The sequence below is a fragment of the Morone saxatilis genome, unplaced genomic scaffold (genome assembly GCF_004916995.1).
Source record: "Morone saxatilis isolate NCDOM2014 unplaced genomic scaffold, NCSU_SB_2.0 Contig14, whole genome shotgun sequence".
Lineage (NCBI taxonomy): Eukaryota > Metazoa > Chordata > Actinopteri > Moronidae > Morone > Morone saxatilis.
In genome coordinates, this window is record NW_023339696.1 from 15,788,665 (window position 1) to 15,807,278 (window position 18,614).

Consider the following 18,614-nt stretch of genomic DNA (forward strand, 5'->3'; position numbering starts at 1 on the left):
TAACCTCACCCAGGCAGTTCAAGAGTCCACTCATTCAAAGGGATACATCCTGGACCTGGTTCTGTCCAGTGGCCTCAGCCCAGATAATCTAACTATTTGATATTTGATATTTTTGTGTCGGGTCATAAAACTGCCGTTTCTCCTGCAAGTTATACAGATGATTCCATAAACCTGCTGAGACTGACAGCAGGTTAAGATTTATCAACAGCTCAAACCTTCACTTCCTTAACCTTCAACCTTCAGTGGCCTTAACTGTGCTTTACATCTCCCCCATCTGAACTGTGTTCATCACAAAATAATACATCACTGACAATGCAAAATGCACAGAACTTTATTCATCAAAGATCCTCAAAAGAAAAGAAATGAACAACAACATGCAAAATTAACAAAAAGTTAAGAACAATGATTGTCAGGCATTAATTAGTTAACATTCTCTCGTCTACTTTTATCAAACTGTCAGTCATTCTGAGGAACTATGAACACTTTAAAAGTTATTAAGTAATTGTTTTAGATACATAAAATAGTTTTGTCTTTACTAATAAACCTGAGCAGGAAGCAATACAGACAAGCACGAGATAAGATGAGTGGTTATTTTTTAAATCCTATGGTAAGACCAACGGCGCAGTGGAAAAATAATGTTAATGATTAACAATGATGCTTATAGTGACCGGTAATTAGAACAGAAAGAGCAAGGTACAATCTGAGCTGACTGACAACCATGTAATACTATTAAAAAAGTTTTCTTAAGGTTGTGGCAACAATTTTTTAATGTATACATTATCCAAATGTATATGACCTTTAGTGCGTTATTATAATAAAAAGAGATTTTAAAATAACCCCTCATGAAATAAAAGATGCAAGATTGTTTTTCTTCCTCCCGAAACAAAAATCAATGCTCATAAAGAAATGTCTTCTTTCTAATATTCCTGCAAATCTACAGAGAAGTTCTGCATCCTCTCCACCACGAAGAAGCAGAGCGTTCCAGTGAAGCCTAGGATGATCATCAGCAGGAGCTGCCACATCAGCAGGAGGTAACCGCTGTAGAAGAACGCCACTGCTGCAAAAACAGACTGACGAAGGAGGAGGGGTTTTATTTTCCTGTTTGGTAGATAAAGTTATTCACACAGCAACAGCGAAACCCCTAGGGAGCATTATATATTATATTCTCAATCCACCATTGCTTTGTCAGATCCCTATGGTACTGTGACTAAACCATTCCCCCAAACAGCGATTGTCCAATCACAGCTTATCAACTGTTGCTGCAAATGTTAGCACGTCAGGCTCACTAGCTTACAACTTGCAACTGTGTAATATTGTGGGCTTACAGGTTATATTAGAAAAACACCTGCTCAGGACTAAAACTCTCACCTTGTGGGATTCAAATGCTACAATATCTGAGTGTATAGTTAAGTTTATATATAATTATTTAAGTTAGATAGATCAGTGAGCTGCACAATTAATCACAATATTATTAAAATTGCAATTTGGCCAAGTGCAATATGCAAATTTCAGGAAGCTGCAATTTTTTTAATTGTGTAAAATGTGTGACACAACAGCATTATAATGCAGTAGGCTACTGTGGTTCTGCAGAGATGCCCTGGTCTACTAATCTTGTTCTCCAGATTTGAGAAAACATGTTTGTTAAATTTTTTTGTGAATATCAAATCGCAGTCGTCAAAATAATTGCAATATGATGTTTTTATCATCGACAGGTGAACATTGCATCATGTATGCACCTATTTTATGTAGATTTAAGTCATTTCTTCATATGTTTTAAATGAATCAACTGTATTAATAGGTCGGCTGGAGGAGGAGTTCTCCACCAACTCATAGGCATTAGCTTATGCTAGCTAGCTACAGCTTATCAAATCCGCTAGCGACAGTTGAGTCAACAAAATCAATAGTTGTCGGCTTTAAAGTTCATATGTTTGTTTTGTGCAATTAATTTTTTTCATGCAAATGGAATCTTATTATTTAACAATTTGTTCTTGTATACAATAACTAAAGTATTGTTATATTAATGTATTAAAAACAAGAGTTCAAACAAGTTTTCTATGTACGTAGACCGATACCAAGTGGTATGTCATTAAATTGATGCCACAGTACCCCCTACTGTCATCATGAAACCAAAAATATAAAATAAATAAGTTTTCTCTTGTTGGTTGATTTTTTCTCAAAGGAGAACACAGGACAAGTGACTTGGAGATATGAACAGGTATGTGTGTTGTAGCAGACAAAAATGCAATTTAATTTCAGTTGAACTTTAAGAAAATACCACCATTTCTAGGGTTTATTCCTTCTTAGAGACCAATTTTCCAGCAAAGAAAAGGGGGGGATTAAACAGCGTATTTGGGTCTTGTTCTTTTCCCTTTTTAATGGGGCTTCAGGTGAATTTATTTCATACTTGACAAGACAACATTTTAACCCAGCTTTGCTCAGCTCTGCTAACAACGTCGGAGAATTGGCAACTCGGGATTACCTGGATGAATTTGAAGATGGCAAAAGCAGGCGTGCTTTGTTCAGCATAAACACGGCCTAATATGCTGTAGAGCTGTGTGTTGAAACAACTATCCCCGAGTCCAAGCAAGAAGCTGCACAGCAGGGCAATGGATACACTGAGAGACAAAATATCATTAAAACAGAACAGAATCGTGACTGGCCTTACACATGTCCCCTCTTCCTTATTGTTAACCTGTTAGAAAAATGAACTACCTTGGTGTTAGATATGGCTTCTTTTGGGTGGTGGTATTAAAGACGACAGGGGCATCATCTGGGAGGTTGAGGAAGATCAGATAGAAAGCAACGAAATGTACAACCATTCCCAGAAACACCACAGAGGTCCGTCTGAAGCGATTGTTCTTACACAACAATCCAAACAATCCTCCACCTGATGAAAAAGAACGTATTTATGAATTCAGTTACCTCAGGTGACTTGAAATCAGCCAAAATGCCTCAGTAGAGGAACTTAAACTTACCCACAATTTCTCCAATGCCAACCACAATCCCAGACATCCCAATCAAGCCTTTAGCAGCTTCTCCAAACTGTGTAGTCGCTCCAATACACGTCCCATACACGCCACTGTAGAAAGATAGCTCCAGGCCTGGAGGACAAGGAGCGTATGTGATAGCTGTAAGTCTTCACTGGAGGTTAAGATACTTAATGAATTAATACATTAATGCATTCTCCATCCAACTTACCGCTGTACGCCATGCAGGGACTCAGGAGCAGTATAGTTTTAGCCTTCAGAAGTTGCAGGATGGTTTCTGAACAGGAGGACACACAATACATCAATAAATCTGAATTGCTAATGAATACATATTATATATCTAACACTTACACACATCTGGACTGAGCTCAGATAAAAGGCCCCATTACCCTCTGACAACTTAAAGTTCAACGCAGATAGAAGATGGAAAAATACTCTTTCTCGATATGTCAAAAAGCCACATTTAAATGCAGGTGGAGAAACACCCAAGAGAGAATTTCACTCAGGTTGTTAGGGAAATTCAGATTTTAAAAAGAAGAAATCCCGCAAGGTTTGTTTATAGATGCCTGGATGCCCTTTCTTGACATAAATCAGTGTTTATCTTAGATAAACCTGATACCTTTAAGGCAGGTGTACACAGGTTTACATGCACGCGAGATACACGCAAGACAAAGAGCAATCTGATCATCCAAACAACTCCGGGCTGCACTGAAGGCAGGTGCAAGTGCAGCCGAGTTTCCTGTTGACAAACAGAGATATGATCTGAAATAGTCTGGCGCAGGCAGTTTTGCTGTGTACTCGTTGTAATGCTAGAAGAGTTTTATCCAGATGAAAGCAATTTTCACCAGGAGAAAAACAAAACTGCCAGCAAGTGTCAGAGACTAAGAGCAGTGAAGTGTGGAAAACTAGAGGTTACTTGTAATATGCCCAACAACTGAGAAAGAAAAGCAATAAAACACGCATTTATGTAAGGTCCTTAGTGCTTTCTGTCATTTTTATATTAGATGTGGAAAATCTGTATCGCAGATGATACAAATTTACACTGCGAGGAAAAGCTAGTGCGTGCACCGTGCTGGTCGGTCAGTCCACTACTTTGGTCCAGATTGAAATATAGTATCTCAACAATAATAGTAGATTGCCATGATTTTTTTGTACATACATTTGTGCTCCTCAGAGGGTGTATCCCACTGACTTTACTGATCCCCCTGACTTTTCCTCTAGTGCCACCAGCAGGTTAAGGTTTTCACTCATCCAGTTAAATAATGTCAACATTTGATGGATGAATTCAAACTAAATTGTATACTCATTCGTGGTTCCAAGATGAATCTTAAAGACTTTTGTGATCCCCTGACTTTTCCTCTAGCGCCACCATGAGGTAAAACGTCTCTAGAGCTGTTGGATGGACTGCTGCTACATTTGATTTCATGATCTCTTCAGGATGAAATAAATGAACTGCCCTGACTTTTTATCCAGGGCCATAAGGTCAAAATGTCATCCTCACCTGTACCTAAAGTTTTGTGCAAATGAATTTGTTTTAGCAGTATATGGTGAGTCATATACTCACCAAATATAGTATTTTAAATCTTGAAAATCTAATAATGCACACAAATGTATGCCTACTGTTTAAAATCATTCATAATGCTACTGCTCCTCCTTTGAAAAAAATGGTTACACTCTGCTCAGAAAAAACAACAAGAGCTACCCGATCAGTTACCAGGGGAGAGTGCAGTATTCCTAAACGCAGGACTTCATTTGGTAAATCATCTTTTTCTTTTGTTTTGCCACAAATCAATGGAACACACTTCCAACAGAGCTGATTACATTACGCAGCGCGCGCGCCAGAAAAAATCCCTACCATGGTGAGGATTTAATTAAAACAATTTATCATGTCAACACATAAACGTCATGGTTGCCTGTGGCGAGCAGCAAAAACGCTATCGACTTCAAGCACAGTTCTGGCTGAGCTGTGAGTGGTGGTGTTGTAAGTGAGCAGAGAGTGTGTCGTGCTGTGTCGTCATTTCGATGGGCGGAGGCGGGGGGGCGGGCCCAATGAAGCACACCCAAATAAATCTTATAAAATGTGTTTGAGTAAATGTTTTTAATGATGGTGGCACATGTGTGTCATATTCTCATCTAACTTTGCTACTATGAAATTTTTGCACAACTGATAGCAAATCTTAAGCTAACTGTTTTCTAATTCTATTGTATGTTCCATTTACCGTGGTCCGAGAAACAGGGACTACGGTGCGAAAATAGCACATTTGTCTATAACCCAACGTGCAAATGCCATCGTCTCCTACCTTTAAAGTCATCACACTCATCTCCCTGTTCAAATAAAAGAAATAATAATAATAAGTAGAATAAAAGGATATCAACATACCTAACATTTTATGCTCAAAGTAATTGATGCAACACAAACTGTCTTGGACATGTTGGAACAGTTAAACTTCACAAATAGACAGCAAAATGTCTTTTTTTTATAATTACACTTATTTTGTGGCTGTTGCTGTCTCCCCAGCACCCACAATTCATTTGCATTTTCCCCCGCTGAGAGCAGCTCCACAATTTTGTTTCTGCATTGCATCATGGGAGAATAATGTGCATCAACAGCATCTTAAAAATCGATCTTATTTAGTATGCATACTGTCTGCTTGGAGCATACTTCAATTTGTCACTTTTCCAGTGTGAACACGATACATACTAAAAACCTGCTTAGAATGAGTATGTAGTATGGATTAAGGACACACCATTATTCTTGTTACTATATGGTAAACTATGTGTGGATACAGTAAATGCATGCTGATGCAGTGTAATGAGTATTACTTCTTGTGTGGTATTCCAAAAGCACGGATCAAACTTACTGAACTCTGACTTGGCGTCCTGCAGGGCCGTGTTTGCTCTGTGCTTATACCTAAACAACAGGAAACAAATCAACTTCTACACAGCTGAAGTATATACAATAAACTGCACACACGAATAATGATAGAACCCCCCCCCCAACAAGTGATATCATTTACAAATCAATGCGACATTTGAGATTTTAGCTGGACTCTTTTAAATCCCAACATACCTTAGAAAAGGTGTTTTTTAAATTATAGCTCCCCATAGGATTCATCACTATGTTAAAATCACACATACACTCAAATTCAGCCAATAAGGATGGAATAACTGCAACTTGGAGATACCAAAACAGTTAGCACAGTGGTAATATTTCTTTATGATCTGCTATTTTTCCATTACTCTCAGTGGTCTTTGATGCCAGACATATATTTTTTCAGCTAGTTATTTGAGTCGAACTTTGTCCAGACTCAAGTCATAAAAATTGAAATATGACTGAAATAAAGTTGCCTAAAGAGCTTGGGGTCTCTCACCGCTGTCACTCTCACAGAGAAAGTCTCGATCCCGGCTGCCCTAAATATGCCTGATTGCAACCTACTTGTATAAAGTGCGATGATTAGGCTTGACTGTCAAAATTGCCGTGATCTGGAGAAAAATGGTTGGTGTCATTTTTGTGATGGATAAGAACTCCTGCAGAACTGCAGCGGTAAGTCAACTGAAAGCCCCTGCAAAATTCAAGTTGGTTTGTTTGAAAAAGTAATAATTCCTTAAGTGGTTTGGTCGTAGCTTACGGCAGTAAACTGTATGAAAGGTAAATTCACTTTTTTCATGTTCACTCTAATATATTTGTATATCAAACACTTTTTATTCATCACTTGAGGCCCATACCCTCTGTGTCCCTTTTCAGACGTTTTGATATATTCCGAGTGGAGACTACAGTGAAAAACATGTAATTATCTAAAGGATATTCATTTACATCATCCGAGTGGAGAGCAGCGACTGCCCTTCCTCTTCAGAGAGCATCTCCTCTTCGTGATGGCTCTTTCTCAACACCAGGAAGCTGAGTGTGCCGAGCACGGAGGCGACCAACAGGGACAGAAAAATGTTTTTCCTGCTCCTGTCTGAGAGAGGAAGATTAAAATAAACCGCTTAATTAAAATACACAAGATATATTAACAACATTAAGCTATGGCGTATTCAGAATAACCAATCGCTCCCATAATCCCCTTGATATTTTGCTTTCATCATCATGCTAGATTTTGCTATTAAAGTTATGACAGTATTTAATCGCGTTTAACCCTACCTGATATCTCTGTTCTTCCGTTCCAGTCAAAATAAATGTAAAGATTGCCAAACAACATGCTGTAAACAAGATACAAATGGGTCAAATGAGCAAATGACTTTAAGACAAAAAAATGCATTTCACATAATAAATAATCAAAACAATATCTCACAATAATCCATAAAAAAATGAAATACACACACATATTATATAACTACTTATGATATTAAAGGCATGTTGGGTTTTCCAAGAAAGTTACATTTTGTGCCTCACAAATTATTAGGTTACCACTTCAACTAATCAGGGACCAGATAAATCCTTCCTCAAATGTCATAATCAGTGCAATAAGATCTCAGTCTAACATTTAAGTGTAATTTCCTCTGTGCAGTTTGTTGTGTACAGGAGGTTTTGCGTGAATCCTGCCGTAGCACTCTGGGTCTTTCACAGTTTAAAGTTCTGACCTTTTAATTAAGTGCTTCTATTAGGACAATCAGCGCCTTAACACATGGCAATGCGGTTCTATCTCAAACGTCATCTGAGAAATCATGTTTGACAGACAGAAGAGGAAGAAGGACTGTGGACTGTTTTGTTGTTGTTGGATCAAACACTGACTCTCTTAACATGATAATCTGCATTTCTGCCTCTAAGGATGCTTCTTTCATTTTTTTTTAAAGCTGTTTATTTTCCTTTCATGGTAAACAGTGTGGTCCTATAACATGCTGCAGTCTATTTCTGTCTTTAATTATATATCACCTAAACTAAAAAATGTAGATGAGCAATTAGTCCCTCCTAAAACCTCAGTGAGGGATAACAGGGGTTATTCATAAAAGACAACAGTAACTGCATTCTGTGTATGTGTAGGCTGTGAAGAACTGATTCATAAGTTTACCGTGGCAGGGATCACCACTGCCACTCAGATTAGCATTGCCCTGTTGTGAGCTTTGGAACAGGTGACAGCCAATGTAATTATTATACTAAATCAATTTGCATATTTTAACAAATAGAAATGAGTTGTTCAAGCCAGTGTGCAAGAGCAGTGGGCCAAACATAAGAGCTCAAAAGGCCAAAACTCTCACCTGCAGAACTGTATGAAGAGGCTTTTATATTTTGACAAAATAATGCATGCAGTAATATCCTGTCAGGCTAAAAATACAGATAGGGTGGTAGCCTATTTTGGCTGCTGCTGTATAATGAACTGAAAATAGTTGCATCAAACAAAAAGAAAAAAAAACTCGACAAACATGGTGATGAATTGTGTTTTATGCACTGAATGTAATGATGTGAAAAAATAATACAAGGCAGGGTAATTTAATAGCAACCATGGGTTGGTTTTGGAAGCAAATTAGAAGGATTTTTAGATTGTCAAATAAAAAAAATTAATATTCCATTCACTAAAGGCCGCAGTTAAATCATTCTCAGAGAATCACATCGAATATAATCCGAGTATTAAAATGCAGAGTGGTTTAAATGAACCTTTTAAATTTTAAATGAAGTAATGCATGGAGGTAATGGTATTGGGGCTGCATCTATTACCACTCAATGGAGTGAAACACTGGAGTCTAGCATTAGTGTGTCAGCAGCTTCATACCTGCACTGTAAGAGAGCCCAGAACATCCCCGTATTCCTGTTAATGGTGGAAGCCTCCGAGTTTTCCACCAGAAAGTGTCCTTGAGCCGTCCACAGCACTGCAGGGAAGTGACGAAGAGAGGTCATTTGAGGGGGAAAATTAACCAGTCAGTTAATTGCCCGCATGAAGTGAAAAATTATCTTTCTATGTTGGTAAGTAATGCATCAAACCACACAGTGGCCCTGGGACATGATAAAAATTCATCACACTGCAATGATTTGCAGCTGCATTAAAAACAGCCCTAAATCATTTTTCTTCATTTTTCCACTAAATGCTCAGTGGAGGGCCGCTTTCTCAGTATTTTCACTAACATCTATGAGCAAGCTCAAAGTGCTGCACACTATTTACAGAAACAGCTCCTAACCCCCCTAAGGTCTAATTTGGGATATACTGTTTATACGCATCAACACAACCCAGTCATGATAATCCTTGTATGCATGATTAAACACTATTTGGGTTTTTAGCTTGCATAGGCCGCAAAAACCAAAAAGAACCAAGTTAAAGTATTTCTGTGTCTCAGTATCTTGTGCCATTGTTTGCTCACTGCATCCTGCTCAAATGTTGATTTCTTTTTTTTAACAAAAATATAAATAAACTGGAAGCTAGAGCCGAAACGATTAGTTGATTGATCAGTCAGTCATCAATCGACAACTATTTCGACAACTGATTAACGGTTTCGTGTAAATTTTCAAGCAGAAATTAAAAAGTTCAACTTCTCCAATGTACAGATTGATGCTCTTTTCTTTGTAATTCACGGTAGCCGTTGGGTTTTGGAGCGTTGGATGGACGGGCAAACATGCATATTTGAAAATGTCACCGTCCCCTCTGGGAAATTATAATAAGCACTTTTTCATTTTCTGTCATTTTAAAACATTTAATGTAGAAAATAACAGAAAGATAAAGATAATAACCATTATAATAGTCATTATAACCCAGGGTTAAAATCAGAATCATAAAAGTAGGGGAGAGTCATTAAAAATAAACAGACCGAAAGAGACTAAATGACTGTAATTTGCTCTCATTTTGTTAATATACCTGGACAGTGCAATGATCAACTCTTCACCTCCCTCTGAGGATATCTCAAAATGTCCTTTTTAAAGCTACAAGTCACTTCCTCAACCATAATCTGCATGTTGGTGCAAAGTGCAAACTATGATGTTACAGTCAAACTCATGGTAGAGGAACTTACAGGCTGCTCCTACGCCGATCAGCACGGAGGTCAAGTAAAAGGCCCACAATGAAGGGATGATGAACACAGCGATGTACCCACTAGGAAGAAAGCATGTAGAACAGTGAGGAGCAGCACGTCTCAGCTACATCCTGTATTTAATCACCATCATAATAGTTACCTGTAAAGTAGGCCACTCATAAACATAGTCATTTTTGCTCCAATTACTGCAACGACTGTCGGGGCAAGCAAATTGGAGAAAGAAAAGACCCCATAGATGATTCCGAGACTGCAAAGGAAGAGAATGATTATTCCAGTTTCACTTTAAAAGAAGAGCTTGTTTCTTTACAATGAAATGATTTTTTTCTTTTTTCTTAAGACTTACCTGTGGTACCCACTCCCACTGAAAGTACCATTCTCCAGGCTTTTCACCACAGTTTGCTGAAAATAAGATGGGGAGAGCACAGGTTAGTCTAGACAAAATGGGTCATAATTATGTCCTCAAGTCCTTCATCCGGTTCGCTAATTTCGCTGACCATTGAAGAAAATGAGAAACACGAGGTGCGCCTGACATACAGCTCTGATTGGCCCGTTTCCTGCTCACTATACCTCTGCCATTGGATTGATTTATTGATTGATTTTAGCCTACATTAAAATAAAAATAAAAAATAAGTTCATGGGCACAAAAACTAATTTATTTTTCTTTAGCAATACTTAATAATTAGTTTATATAACGTGCGCGTTGCAGACATATATTGTATAACTGCGCATGGCAGATGTGTGTAAGAGCAGCATGGGTCCAAAAGTGAGATTTAAATGAGTTTAACAGAGCTGAGAATCAGGAAATCTGTTCCATTCATTAGAAACAATAGAAATCTCAGAGCAGTGCTGCGTCTGCTGTCAGAGGCAACAGAGCCAAACAAATGGGACTTCCAGTACAAGGATCTAAAAAAAAAAAGTTAAGTAAAAACTCATAAAAAATAAAGTTTAACTTACTTCAACATTCCCACAGGTGGTGAAGGCGGTAAAAATGAACAGAAATCCCAAACCCAAAATCACAACGTTGAAAGTCCTTCTGTCTGCCATGGCGTTCACTTTCCCGTCCTAGCAATACATGTCACATTGGTTGCTGTTGTGCAACTACAGAGCCAGGAAAGAGTCCCGTGCGGATCCATTAACGACTCGGATTAAGTCCATCTTTAATAGAAGTCTCGCCACAAAAAGTTGACTTTACTGACTGTTTAGTTACAGTTTAATGCGCAAACAGCAGCGCAGGAAGGGCAGAGGAGCGCACAGACTGCAACAGTGGAGCTCTGTTATAAGGCCACTTCCCTGCTGTCATACCAAGTACGCATGACAACTTGTGACTTTTATTAAAACTAATTTTGTGCGGTCTTCCTTTCTCTTCTTCGTCATGGTTGCCCTCACCCTCTCCCGCTGCTTCTTCCTTCTTCTTCTTCCTTGTGCAATTTGCGCTCATTTACAGTCATTTTGCTTTGCTGCCTTCCAGAGGTAACCGGGAGGAATATTCTCAGGAGGGAAACCGTCCTCTGACAGGCAGGATTTCTTAGCTTTTGGTGTCCCTGTGTTCACTGCAAGGTGGCTTTAATGTTAAGACACTTTATTTCTATGATACTGTTACAGAAAGTGCTGCACAGATAATAAAACCGCGTGTAAACAGGCCTACAGTAAACACAGAGCCTCGAACAGAAGGACAGTAAGGACAGTGTTTAAACCAGGATGGAACATAAGATCAATCAAGTGTTGAGATCAGTGTATTTTTTATTATTACATTAATTTCAGTCTCGTTGATGGACTGATAATTAGAGGAAATGTCGTGACCAAGCTCATACAACCCATTTACAAACTGTAATTGTATTCACATGAGGTTCTCACATGATAAGGAGGGCTATAAAACAATACAATGAAAGATCAAGCAGGAAACGCACACTGAAGTAACAGTCACAATAAGTGTATTTTAAAGCAATAGGCCAAAGAGAGATCAAAAATAAAACCCTTTTCGAGTTATTGCCTATGAGGTAAGAGAGGTAGCAGATTATTAGGTTAGGCAGAGATTAGAAGTTTAGCTCATAATTATTAGGGTTAAACATCTGAAATCGTTCAACGTGCACATTAGATCATGCTTTTGGACTGTTTGCCACATTTTTCTGGCACAACTTTCAGATTCATACAATTATGTAAGTAAAACTGGGTATTTCTCAAACATTTCTAAAATGATTGTAATGCCAATAAAAAGCAGCATTCTCTTAAAGTTCACACCAACACATAGAGCCTGGTGATGGGTGGTAGCCTACCATAATATTGTCTTTATAAGTAAGGGATTTCTACCATGTCCATCACAAACTGTCAGCCTGTGTGGTAAAAGGGTTTAATAGGTCTGCGTTCAGGTTTGAGGGGTGGGGGGGCATTTTTTACAGCTGGAGATGTTTCCTAGAATCCAATAGTTGGCGATAATGCATCATTTTAAACCACAAACGTCATACAATGTTCAAGGAAGAAGAAAAAGGCAACCAATCGCCACTGAGTGAAGTGCCACCTCTCGGTGTCTGCTTTGCTGCCACAACAACAAAGAAGCGTAGCGAAGTGAGAGTGTGTACTGCGACTCACTTCCGGGTTTGCCAAATTCCCGTATGTGGCCACATCGCACAGTTCGTGTTTTCAATCAATATAATGAAAAGATTTGCTTTGCGCCAGGTTTAATTGATTACATTCTCTCGATACACTATTTGGTCGATCATAAATACAACTTATTTTGTCGAAAATCCAACTTTATTTGCAGTTATTGTAGTTCGTGTCGCTGGCGCATGCGTGTTTCCACTCTGTCTTGCAGTCCACCGGCTAACTGAAACTAACGTTACAAACGTTTTAACGTTGTGACGGTGAGTATAGCTGTGCTTGTTAGACCTTTTAAAAACACACAGCTCTTTTTCTGTTCCCCACGGAGCCACACAGCTAAAGGTGCACTTCAGCACAACTTTCGCTGTAGTCGACTTTTGCTTCCTGAATATCGGACCTCATCCTGCTCTCTGTGTCTCTTTGCCTGAACGTACAACAGATTGTACACAATCATCATGGCGACCCAGGATGGTGGGTATTGAGAAAATGCAGCAGTATTTGCTTCATATCTTTACATTGAGCCTAACAACTGTTAATGAAATAACACATGTTTGTTATTGACATGTTAATATATCACGCTCTCAGTGCAGTGTGATGTGAATTTACGTCTCTCCGTAACGTTACTCCTGACATGTTCACCAGTGTTGTAACGTTAGCTGATAGCTAGTAAACCACTGCTAACATCACTACATTTGTGGAGGACTAAAGTTAATGTTATAAGGTTTAACAGTGTACGGGTTGAACTGGGGAACCTTTGCCGCTAAAGCGCTTACTAAATATGGTTAGGTTATGAATGGTAACGACGGAGTAGCGACGTACAGTATGTTACGTTAACGTTTCCATTTGTGTAACCAGTAAGGCCAACCGTGTTACAAGAGGTTTGTATTTCCATTTTAAAACAGATATAACGTTATGTCTGTTCAGGTTTAAGAGTCTTTCGCTTTTATTGACCCCCTCAACAAACACGCAGATAAGAATTGCTGCCTAGATGTTAAAAAAAAAATAATAATAAAAAAAAAATCGGCCATGGAAAGAACTAGAAAGACCACGATAGAGAGATATATAGAGTGAGAGAGAGAGAGAGAGAGAGGGGGAGCAGAAAAACCGAAACCAGACTTCATTACACACTTTATACTGTTGGCTTTTAGTGGCCTTTCTGTCCCGCAGCTGCCGTGTTGTGCGGGGAAATGCGTGGTTAAAACAAATGTACTTTAACAGAGACGTAGGAACTGTAAACGAACTAAGGACATGGTGATTTTTACTTAAGTTACCTATTGCAGCTTTAAGTCAGAGCTTTCTTGACTCTGACCCATTGTTCCATAAATATAGAGACTTGGCAGATTTTAAAATAGTAAAAAATATATGTATGTATAAAGTGAAACTAAATAAATAAATGACACCCTGGAAGTTATTTAAACTTAGACATTAGATGCAGTATGATTTGAGAGGGGGGAAAAAAGTCGAGCTGGGTTTTTCCCAAGAATGTCTTGATATGAGAGATGGTAAGCCTTCCCGGTCCGGATGATTTCTTTTCATCTATGTAGTGTTTGCTCAGTAGCCACCTTTTAAACCAGTAGAATAGATCTGATGCTGTGCTATCCTGTTGTATTGTTTTCTACAGTGCTGTTGTAGGGATTAATGTGGCCCTTTCTGTTGTTTTGCCTATTCTTTATGTCATTATTTACAGAATACTGTTTAATTTCAGAACCTAAAGAGAAACTTCATGGCCGTATTTCATTGTGGGCACTAAACAAAAAGAAGAACAGGAGGGATTCCTAGAAACGCATATATCAGTCATTTATAGATTGCATGTATTCTACACTGTCTCAGCGTAACTGTGGTATTTAGGTTGCTAGATGTGTATTTCAGAATATGTGAACTAACGACCATACACTCACTTTCAGCTTCATAGAATTTCACTTAATGGATCTAAATCGATGCTTTCATGCTGTTTCAGGAAGTGAAGAAGTCATAATGGAAACTGACGCGAAGTCAAAAGAAGCGGAACCGCTGGGTGAAGATGCGGAAAAGGCCGACGCAGAAACCACGTCTCACACAGACGCAGAAAACGCCACAACTCAGGACTCTAGTATTAGCAACGGGGACGACGCCGACGCCGACGACAAGCGGGAGATGGTGGACTTGAAGATTATCTGGAACAAGAATAAATACGATCTGAAAATTCCTGTCGATAACACCGGAGCCAAACTAAAAGAGAGCATCCACTCTCTCACTGGTAAGGAGCACACGGCCGTTCACCTTCAGCTGAATGTTACAGCCGCTGCTTGGAGCGAGCGGCACTTAACAGATGTTCTTCGTCTTCCCAGGTCTTCCACCGGCAATGCAGAAAGTGATGTACAAAGGACTGCTTCCAGAGGACAAGACGCTACGTGAAATAAAGATTACAAATGGTGCGAAAATAATGGTGGTAGGGTCTACAATAAATGATGTATTAGCTGTGAATACACCCAAAGAGGTAATTCAGCAGGAAGTTAAAGCCGAAGAAAACAAGAAAGAGCCTTTATGCAGACAAAAGGTGAGTTCGACAGGTGTTTCCCGTTTTAAATGGGGTAACATATTAATGAGTTTCGTGATTATAACGCTGCACTGTTATTTCAGCAACACAGGAAAGTTTTGGACAAAGGTAAACCAGATGACATCATGACCGCTGTTAAAGGAACAAAGGTGAGAGAAGATGAATGCAGATCAGTCCCTATGTTAGTTTGTCTTGTGACTGCCTCAGAAGTCCAAAACCATTCACGCAGAATTAAGTTGACTGTATCACTTTAACAGCAGACACCGTGACTAACCGCGTTGTCCCGCTAACAGGAACGATTACCGACAGTGCCTTTATCCGGAATGTTTAACAAGTCCGGAGGAAAAGTTAGACTCACATTCAAGCTGGAGCAGGATCAGTTGTGGATCGGAACAAAGGGTGAGATTACAACCGGCCTCATTTCGCTAAGTTCACCGCAACACAAACATGCCGATGATGACGTGATTTTTTTTGTGTGTTTTTGTCTACAGAGAGAACGGAGAAAGTCCCAATGGGCTCCATTAAAAACGTAGTGTCCGAACCCATCGAAGACCATGAGGACTATCACATGATGGTAAATGTTCTTGCTGCTACTGCATGTCAGACTCTGTATTATAAAAGGTCACAATGCTTAACGCTCAGAGGCTGAAACAAGCGTGCATAGTAAGGTGAAGCATATATGATCATTATAACAGCTAAGGAACAGACCAGATATGTTTGTTTGTCGCATTAAGTTAGTTGTGTTTTTTTATGAAAGGTCTTTCGTGGAAGTGAAGAGTGCAGGTTGAGCTGTTCACTGAAGTCGTAGTATGTGTGCATCAGAGTGATGGGGTCACTGTTGGCTGTTTTGGGCTCTGCAGTGGAGCGGGAAATGTCAGTGCTTTCTCTAGATTAACCTTTCCGTCTAGAGGCACTCCTGTTCTTCACTGTCAGTGAAATAGAAGTCCCGGAACGAGTAACTTAATTGAATCGGCTTGTCTCACGGAGATCAAGATCTGCTTCTAAAAGAGCAAAAATGATGTGTCATAACAGCGTCGGTATAAAGAATTTAAAGTTCAGGAGAATGTGGTGGAGCTCCTTTTGATGAATAACTAATGTGTTTTTGAACTGGAGCTAACTAAAGCTACCTATACCTGTAATTACAAACAGCATCTTACATCTCGTATTGATGTCCTATACTTTTTACACGAATGGCCAATAAACAAGACTAGAACATTTCAGTGTTATACATAGACTTAGACTTCTCTTTATTGACTTTATTGACTTTATACAGACTGACAGTATAAGGCTGTTGAATGTCAGTGCATTTGAACTCAGAAAAAATAAATAAATAAAATCTAAGCTATTGAAAGTTGAGGGAATTCCCAGTAGTTATTGAGGTTTATCACCACCTCCCACTGACTGTGAGATCAGACTGTGAGCCAGTAAATCAGTAGGAGTTTATTCTTGTTTCCCTGTATGGATCAGTGTGTTGCTATGCCTGCAGTGCAGAATAGTGGAAGTACAATGACTTTGTTTTTTAATGAAGATGAACATGATCTGAAATGTAATTGTGCAGGACATTCCCGGCCATTGATCTCAGTGATCCACCCTGTTTCATTAAACTTTAAAGTTAGCGGGTATATTATGCGCAGTATACCCAGCTGTCAGGTCTTTGACTGTTGATTTATTTTAAGAGCATTGTTTTGTTATGCCGCAAACATGCGAGATGACGTATGTCATTCCAGCTGACAAAATGGTGTTATCTAAACTAATACCTACAGATGTCGTGTTGATTTGCGAGTTTACAGTCATGTCTCACATCTGTAAAATCATTAAATGTGAATTTTTTTGTCTTTTTCTGCCCCACTTTTCTCAGGCTTTTCAGTTGGGTCCAACAGAAGCTTCTCAATATTGGGTCTACTGGGTGCCTGCACAGTTTGTCGATGCAATCAAAGACACAGTCCTTGGAAAATGGCAGTATTTCTAATGTGCCTCTTTTTTTGACGTTGAACTGGGATTGAGTGGAGAGCCAATGAAAAATGAAACTGGAGTCAACAGTGAGGCTTAAGGAACATCTTGGAATATATTGGAAGGAAACGGACAAATGCCTGTGGACTAATCATATTGTTTTTAGGTTAAAAGTGCACTATGTGGCAGCATAACATTTCTCAGCCCTGTTGATCATTCAAGGTTTTCAGCAAATCCAAGGGAAAATGATGAAACAATTGTACAGAAATTGCTAACACTTTTCTTCAGTTATTCTTAAAGAAATAAAACTTATTTAATGAAATGAATGCACTAGGGCATTGTTGTTTGTATCCATATAAACTTTGTCTACACTTATGTTTGATTCACTTTGTGTGGAACCAAAGTTTTACACATTTGGACAAAGCAGGTCTTCCCAGTTTCTCTTTGCTAAACCGCCCAAACTCTGGCTAGTTTACTTTCAGGTCTTGCCACAAAGTGTGAATTAGATTGAAATTTGGCTCCCAGGACGTTAACGTCTGTCTTTTACAGGGTCATCTCTTGCTGAAAAATTAGTTTTAAAAAAAGGAAAAAAAAGTAGTAGTTCCCTTGTAGGATTTCTCTGTATTTACCTTTACAAGCCTCCCAGGCCTGCTGTGATGTGTATGTTTGGCTTATATTAAACATAGCTTTTAGTATGATGGCCAGGATGCTTGATCTTGGTCTCAGACGATAGAACTATCTTCTACTTTTCCCCCCATGTATCCCACATGAAGTGCTTTATTCAGCAGGATGCCTCTGAATGGAGGAAATTAAACAAAACATATTAGACTAGTATTCCAAACAGCCTTATTTCACTTGTCATTACTGGGGTGAGTATGAAAATGATTTTCATGATTTGCAGAGTTAATTGGTGGATTATTTTAAAACAGCATGACATTAATTAGCAGCCTTGTATCTTAAAACAAGAAGATATGGTTAAAGCAACTTCTGCTGATTGTGTTTTTCTAATTAGCTTCATTTTGTTGTTATTTTTCATAACCGTATTCTTCGAATGGAATTAACAGTATTTCAACTTTAGTCATCCCTATAATTTGCAGTTCACACCAGCAGTGAGATTCAAGTTGCCAAAACTGATGACAAATAACACAATGCAGTTAGATATGTTCCTATTTCTCTAAACACATGACAAAAATGTTTTCCTGTACCAGATGAAGTGTCCCCGGGGGATAATGTCATGTGCATTTTTTAGTCTCATACCCATTCTAATAAAAACAAATACATTGAAGTGAGAATCAACCATGTAGTCAAAATGTAAAGGCATGGCTTTCAAATCTTGTTCCCCTTTTAACTTTCATGTCATAAATGTCAAAAGTTGAAAAATTACCCGAGAGGACGGAACTGTAGAAAGTTTAAAAAAAAAAAAAAAAAAGTTCCCACCTGACCTTTCTACAATAAAATGACTGAATGATAGTGTGATTCTTAATGCATACCCAAAAATATTCATGTATTTTATTCTCAAAAAAGAGTTGTACACTGGGGGCAGTGGCGGAGGAGGCATTCAGATTCTTAAGTAAAAGTACCAATACCAC

General features: G+C 38.7%; 2 protein-coding genes across 2 annotated transcripts; one reads left to right on the forward strand and one right to left on the reverse strand.

The window, feature by feature from the left end:
- Positions 1–313: 313 nt before the first annotated feature.
- On the reverse strand, positions 314–11,370 carry LOC118323384 (UNC93-like protein MFSD11). Its single transcript, XM_035655341.1, has 13 exons — positions 10,899–11,370; positions 10,288–10,343; positions 10,084–10,191; positions 9,924–10,003; positions 8,696–8,792; positions 7,129–7,187; positions 6,802–6,946; positions 5,849–5,898; positions 3,199–3,264; positions 2,976–3,101; positions 2,713–2,887; positions 2,480–2,615; positions 314–1,070 (listed from the first exon to the last, which is right to left on the reverse strand). The coding sequence occupies exons 1-13, from the start codon at positions 10,986–10,988 to the stop codon at positions 918–920; spliced, it is 1,341 nt and encodes a 446-aa protein (XP_035511234.1). The 5' UTR covers positions 10,989–11,370; the 3' UTR covers positions 314–917.
- Positions 11,371–12,787: 1,417 nt separating this feature from the next.
- Positions 12,788–18,454, forward strand: ubfd1 (ubiquitin family domain containing 1). The gene is made up of 7 exons (XM_035654500.1): positions 12,788–13,010; positions 14,497–14,775; positions 14,867–15,075; positions 15,159–15,224; positions 15,369–15,474; positions 15,567–15,649; positions 16,934–18,454. Exons 1-7 carry the CDS (start codon positions 12,995–12,997, stop codon positions 17,042–17,044), a joined length of 870 nt encoding a protein of 289 aa, XP_035510393.1. The 5' UTR covers positions 12,788–12,994; the 3' UTR covers positions 17,045–18,454.
- The last annotated feature ends 160 nt before the right edge of the window (positions 18,455–18,614 follow it).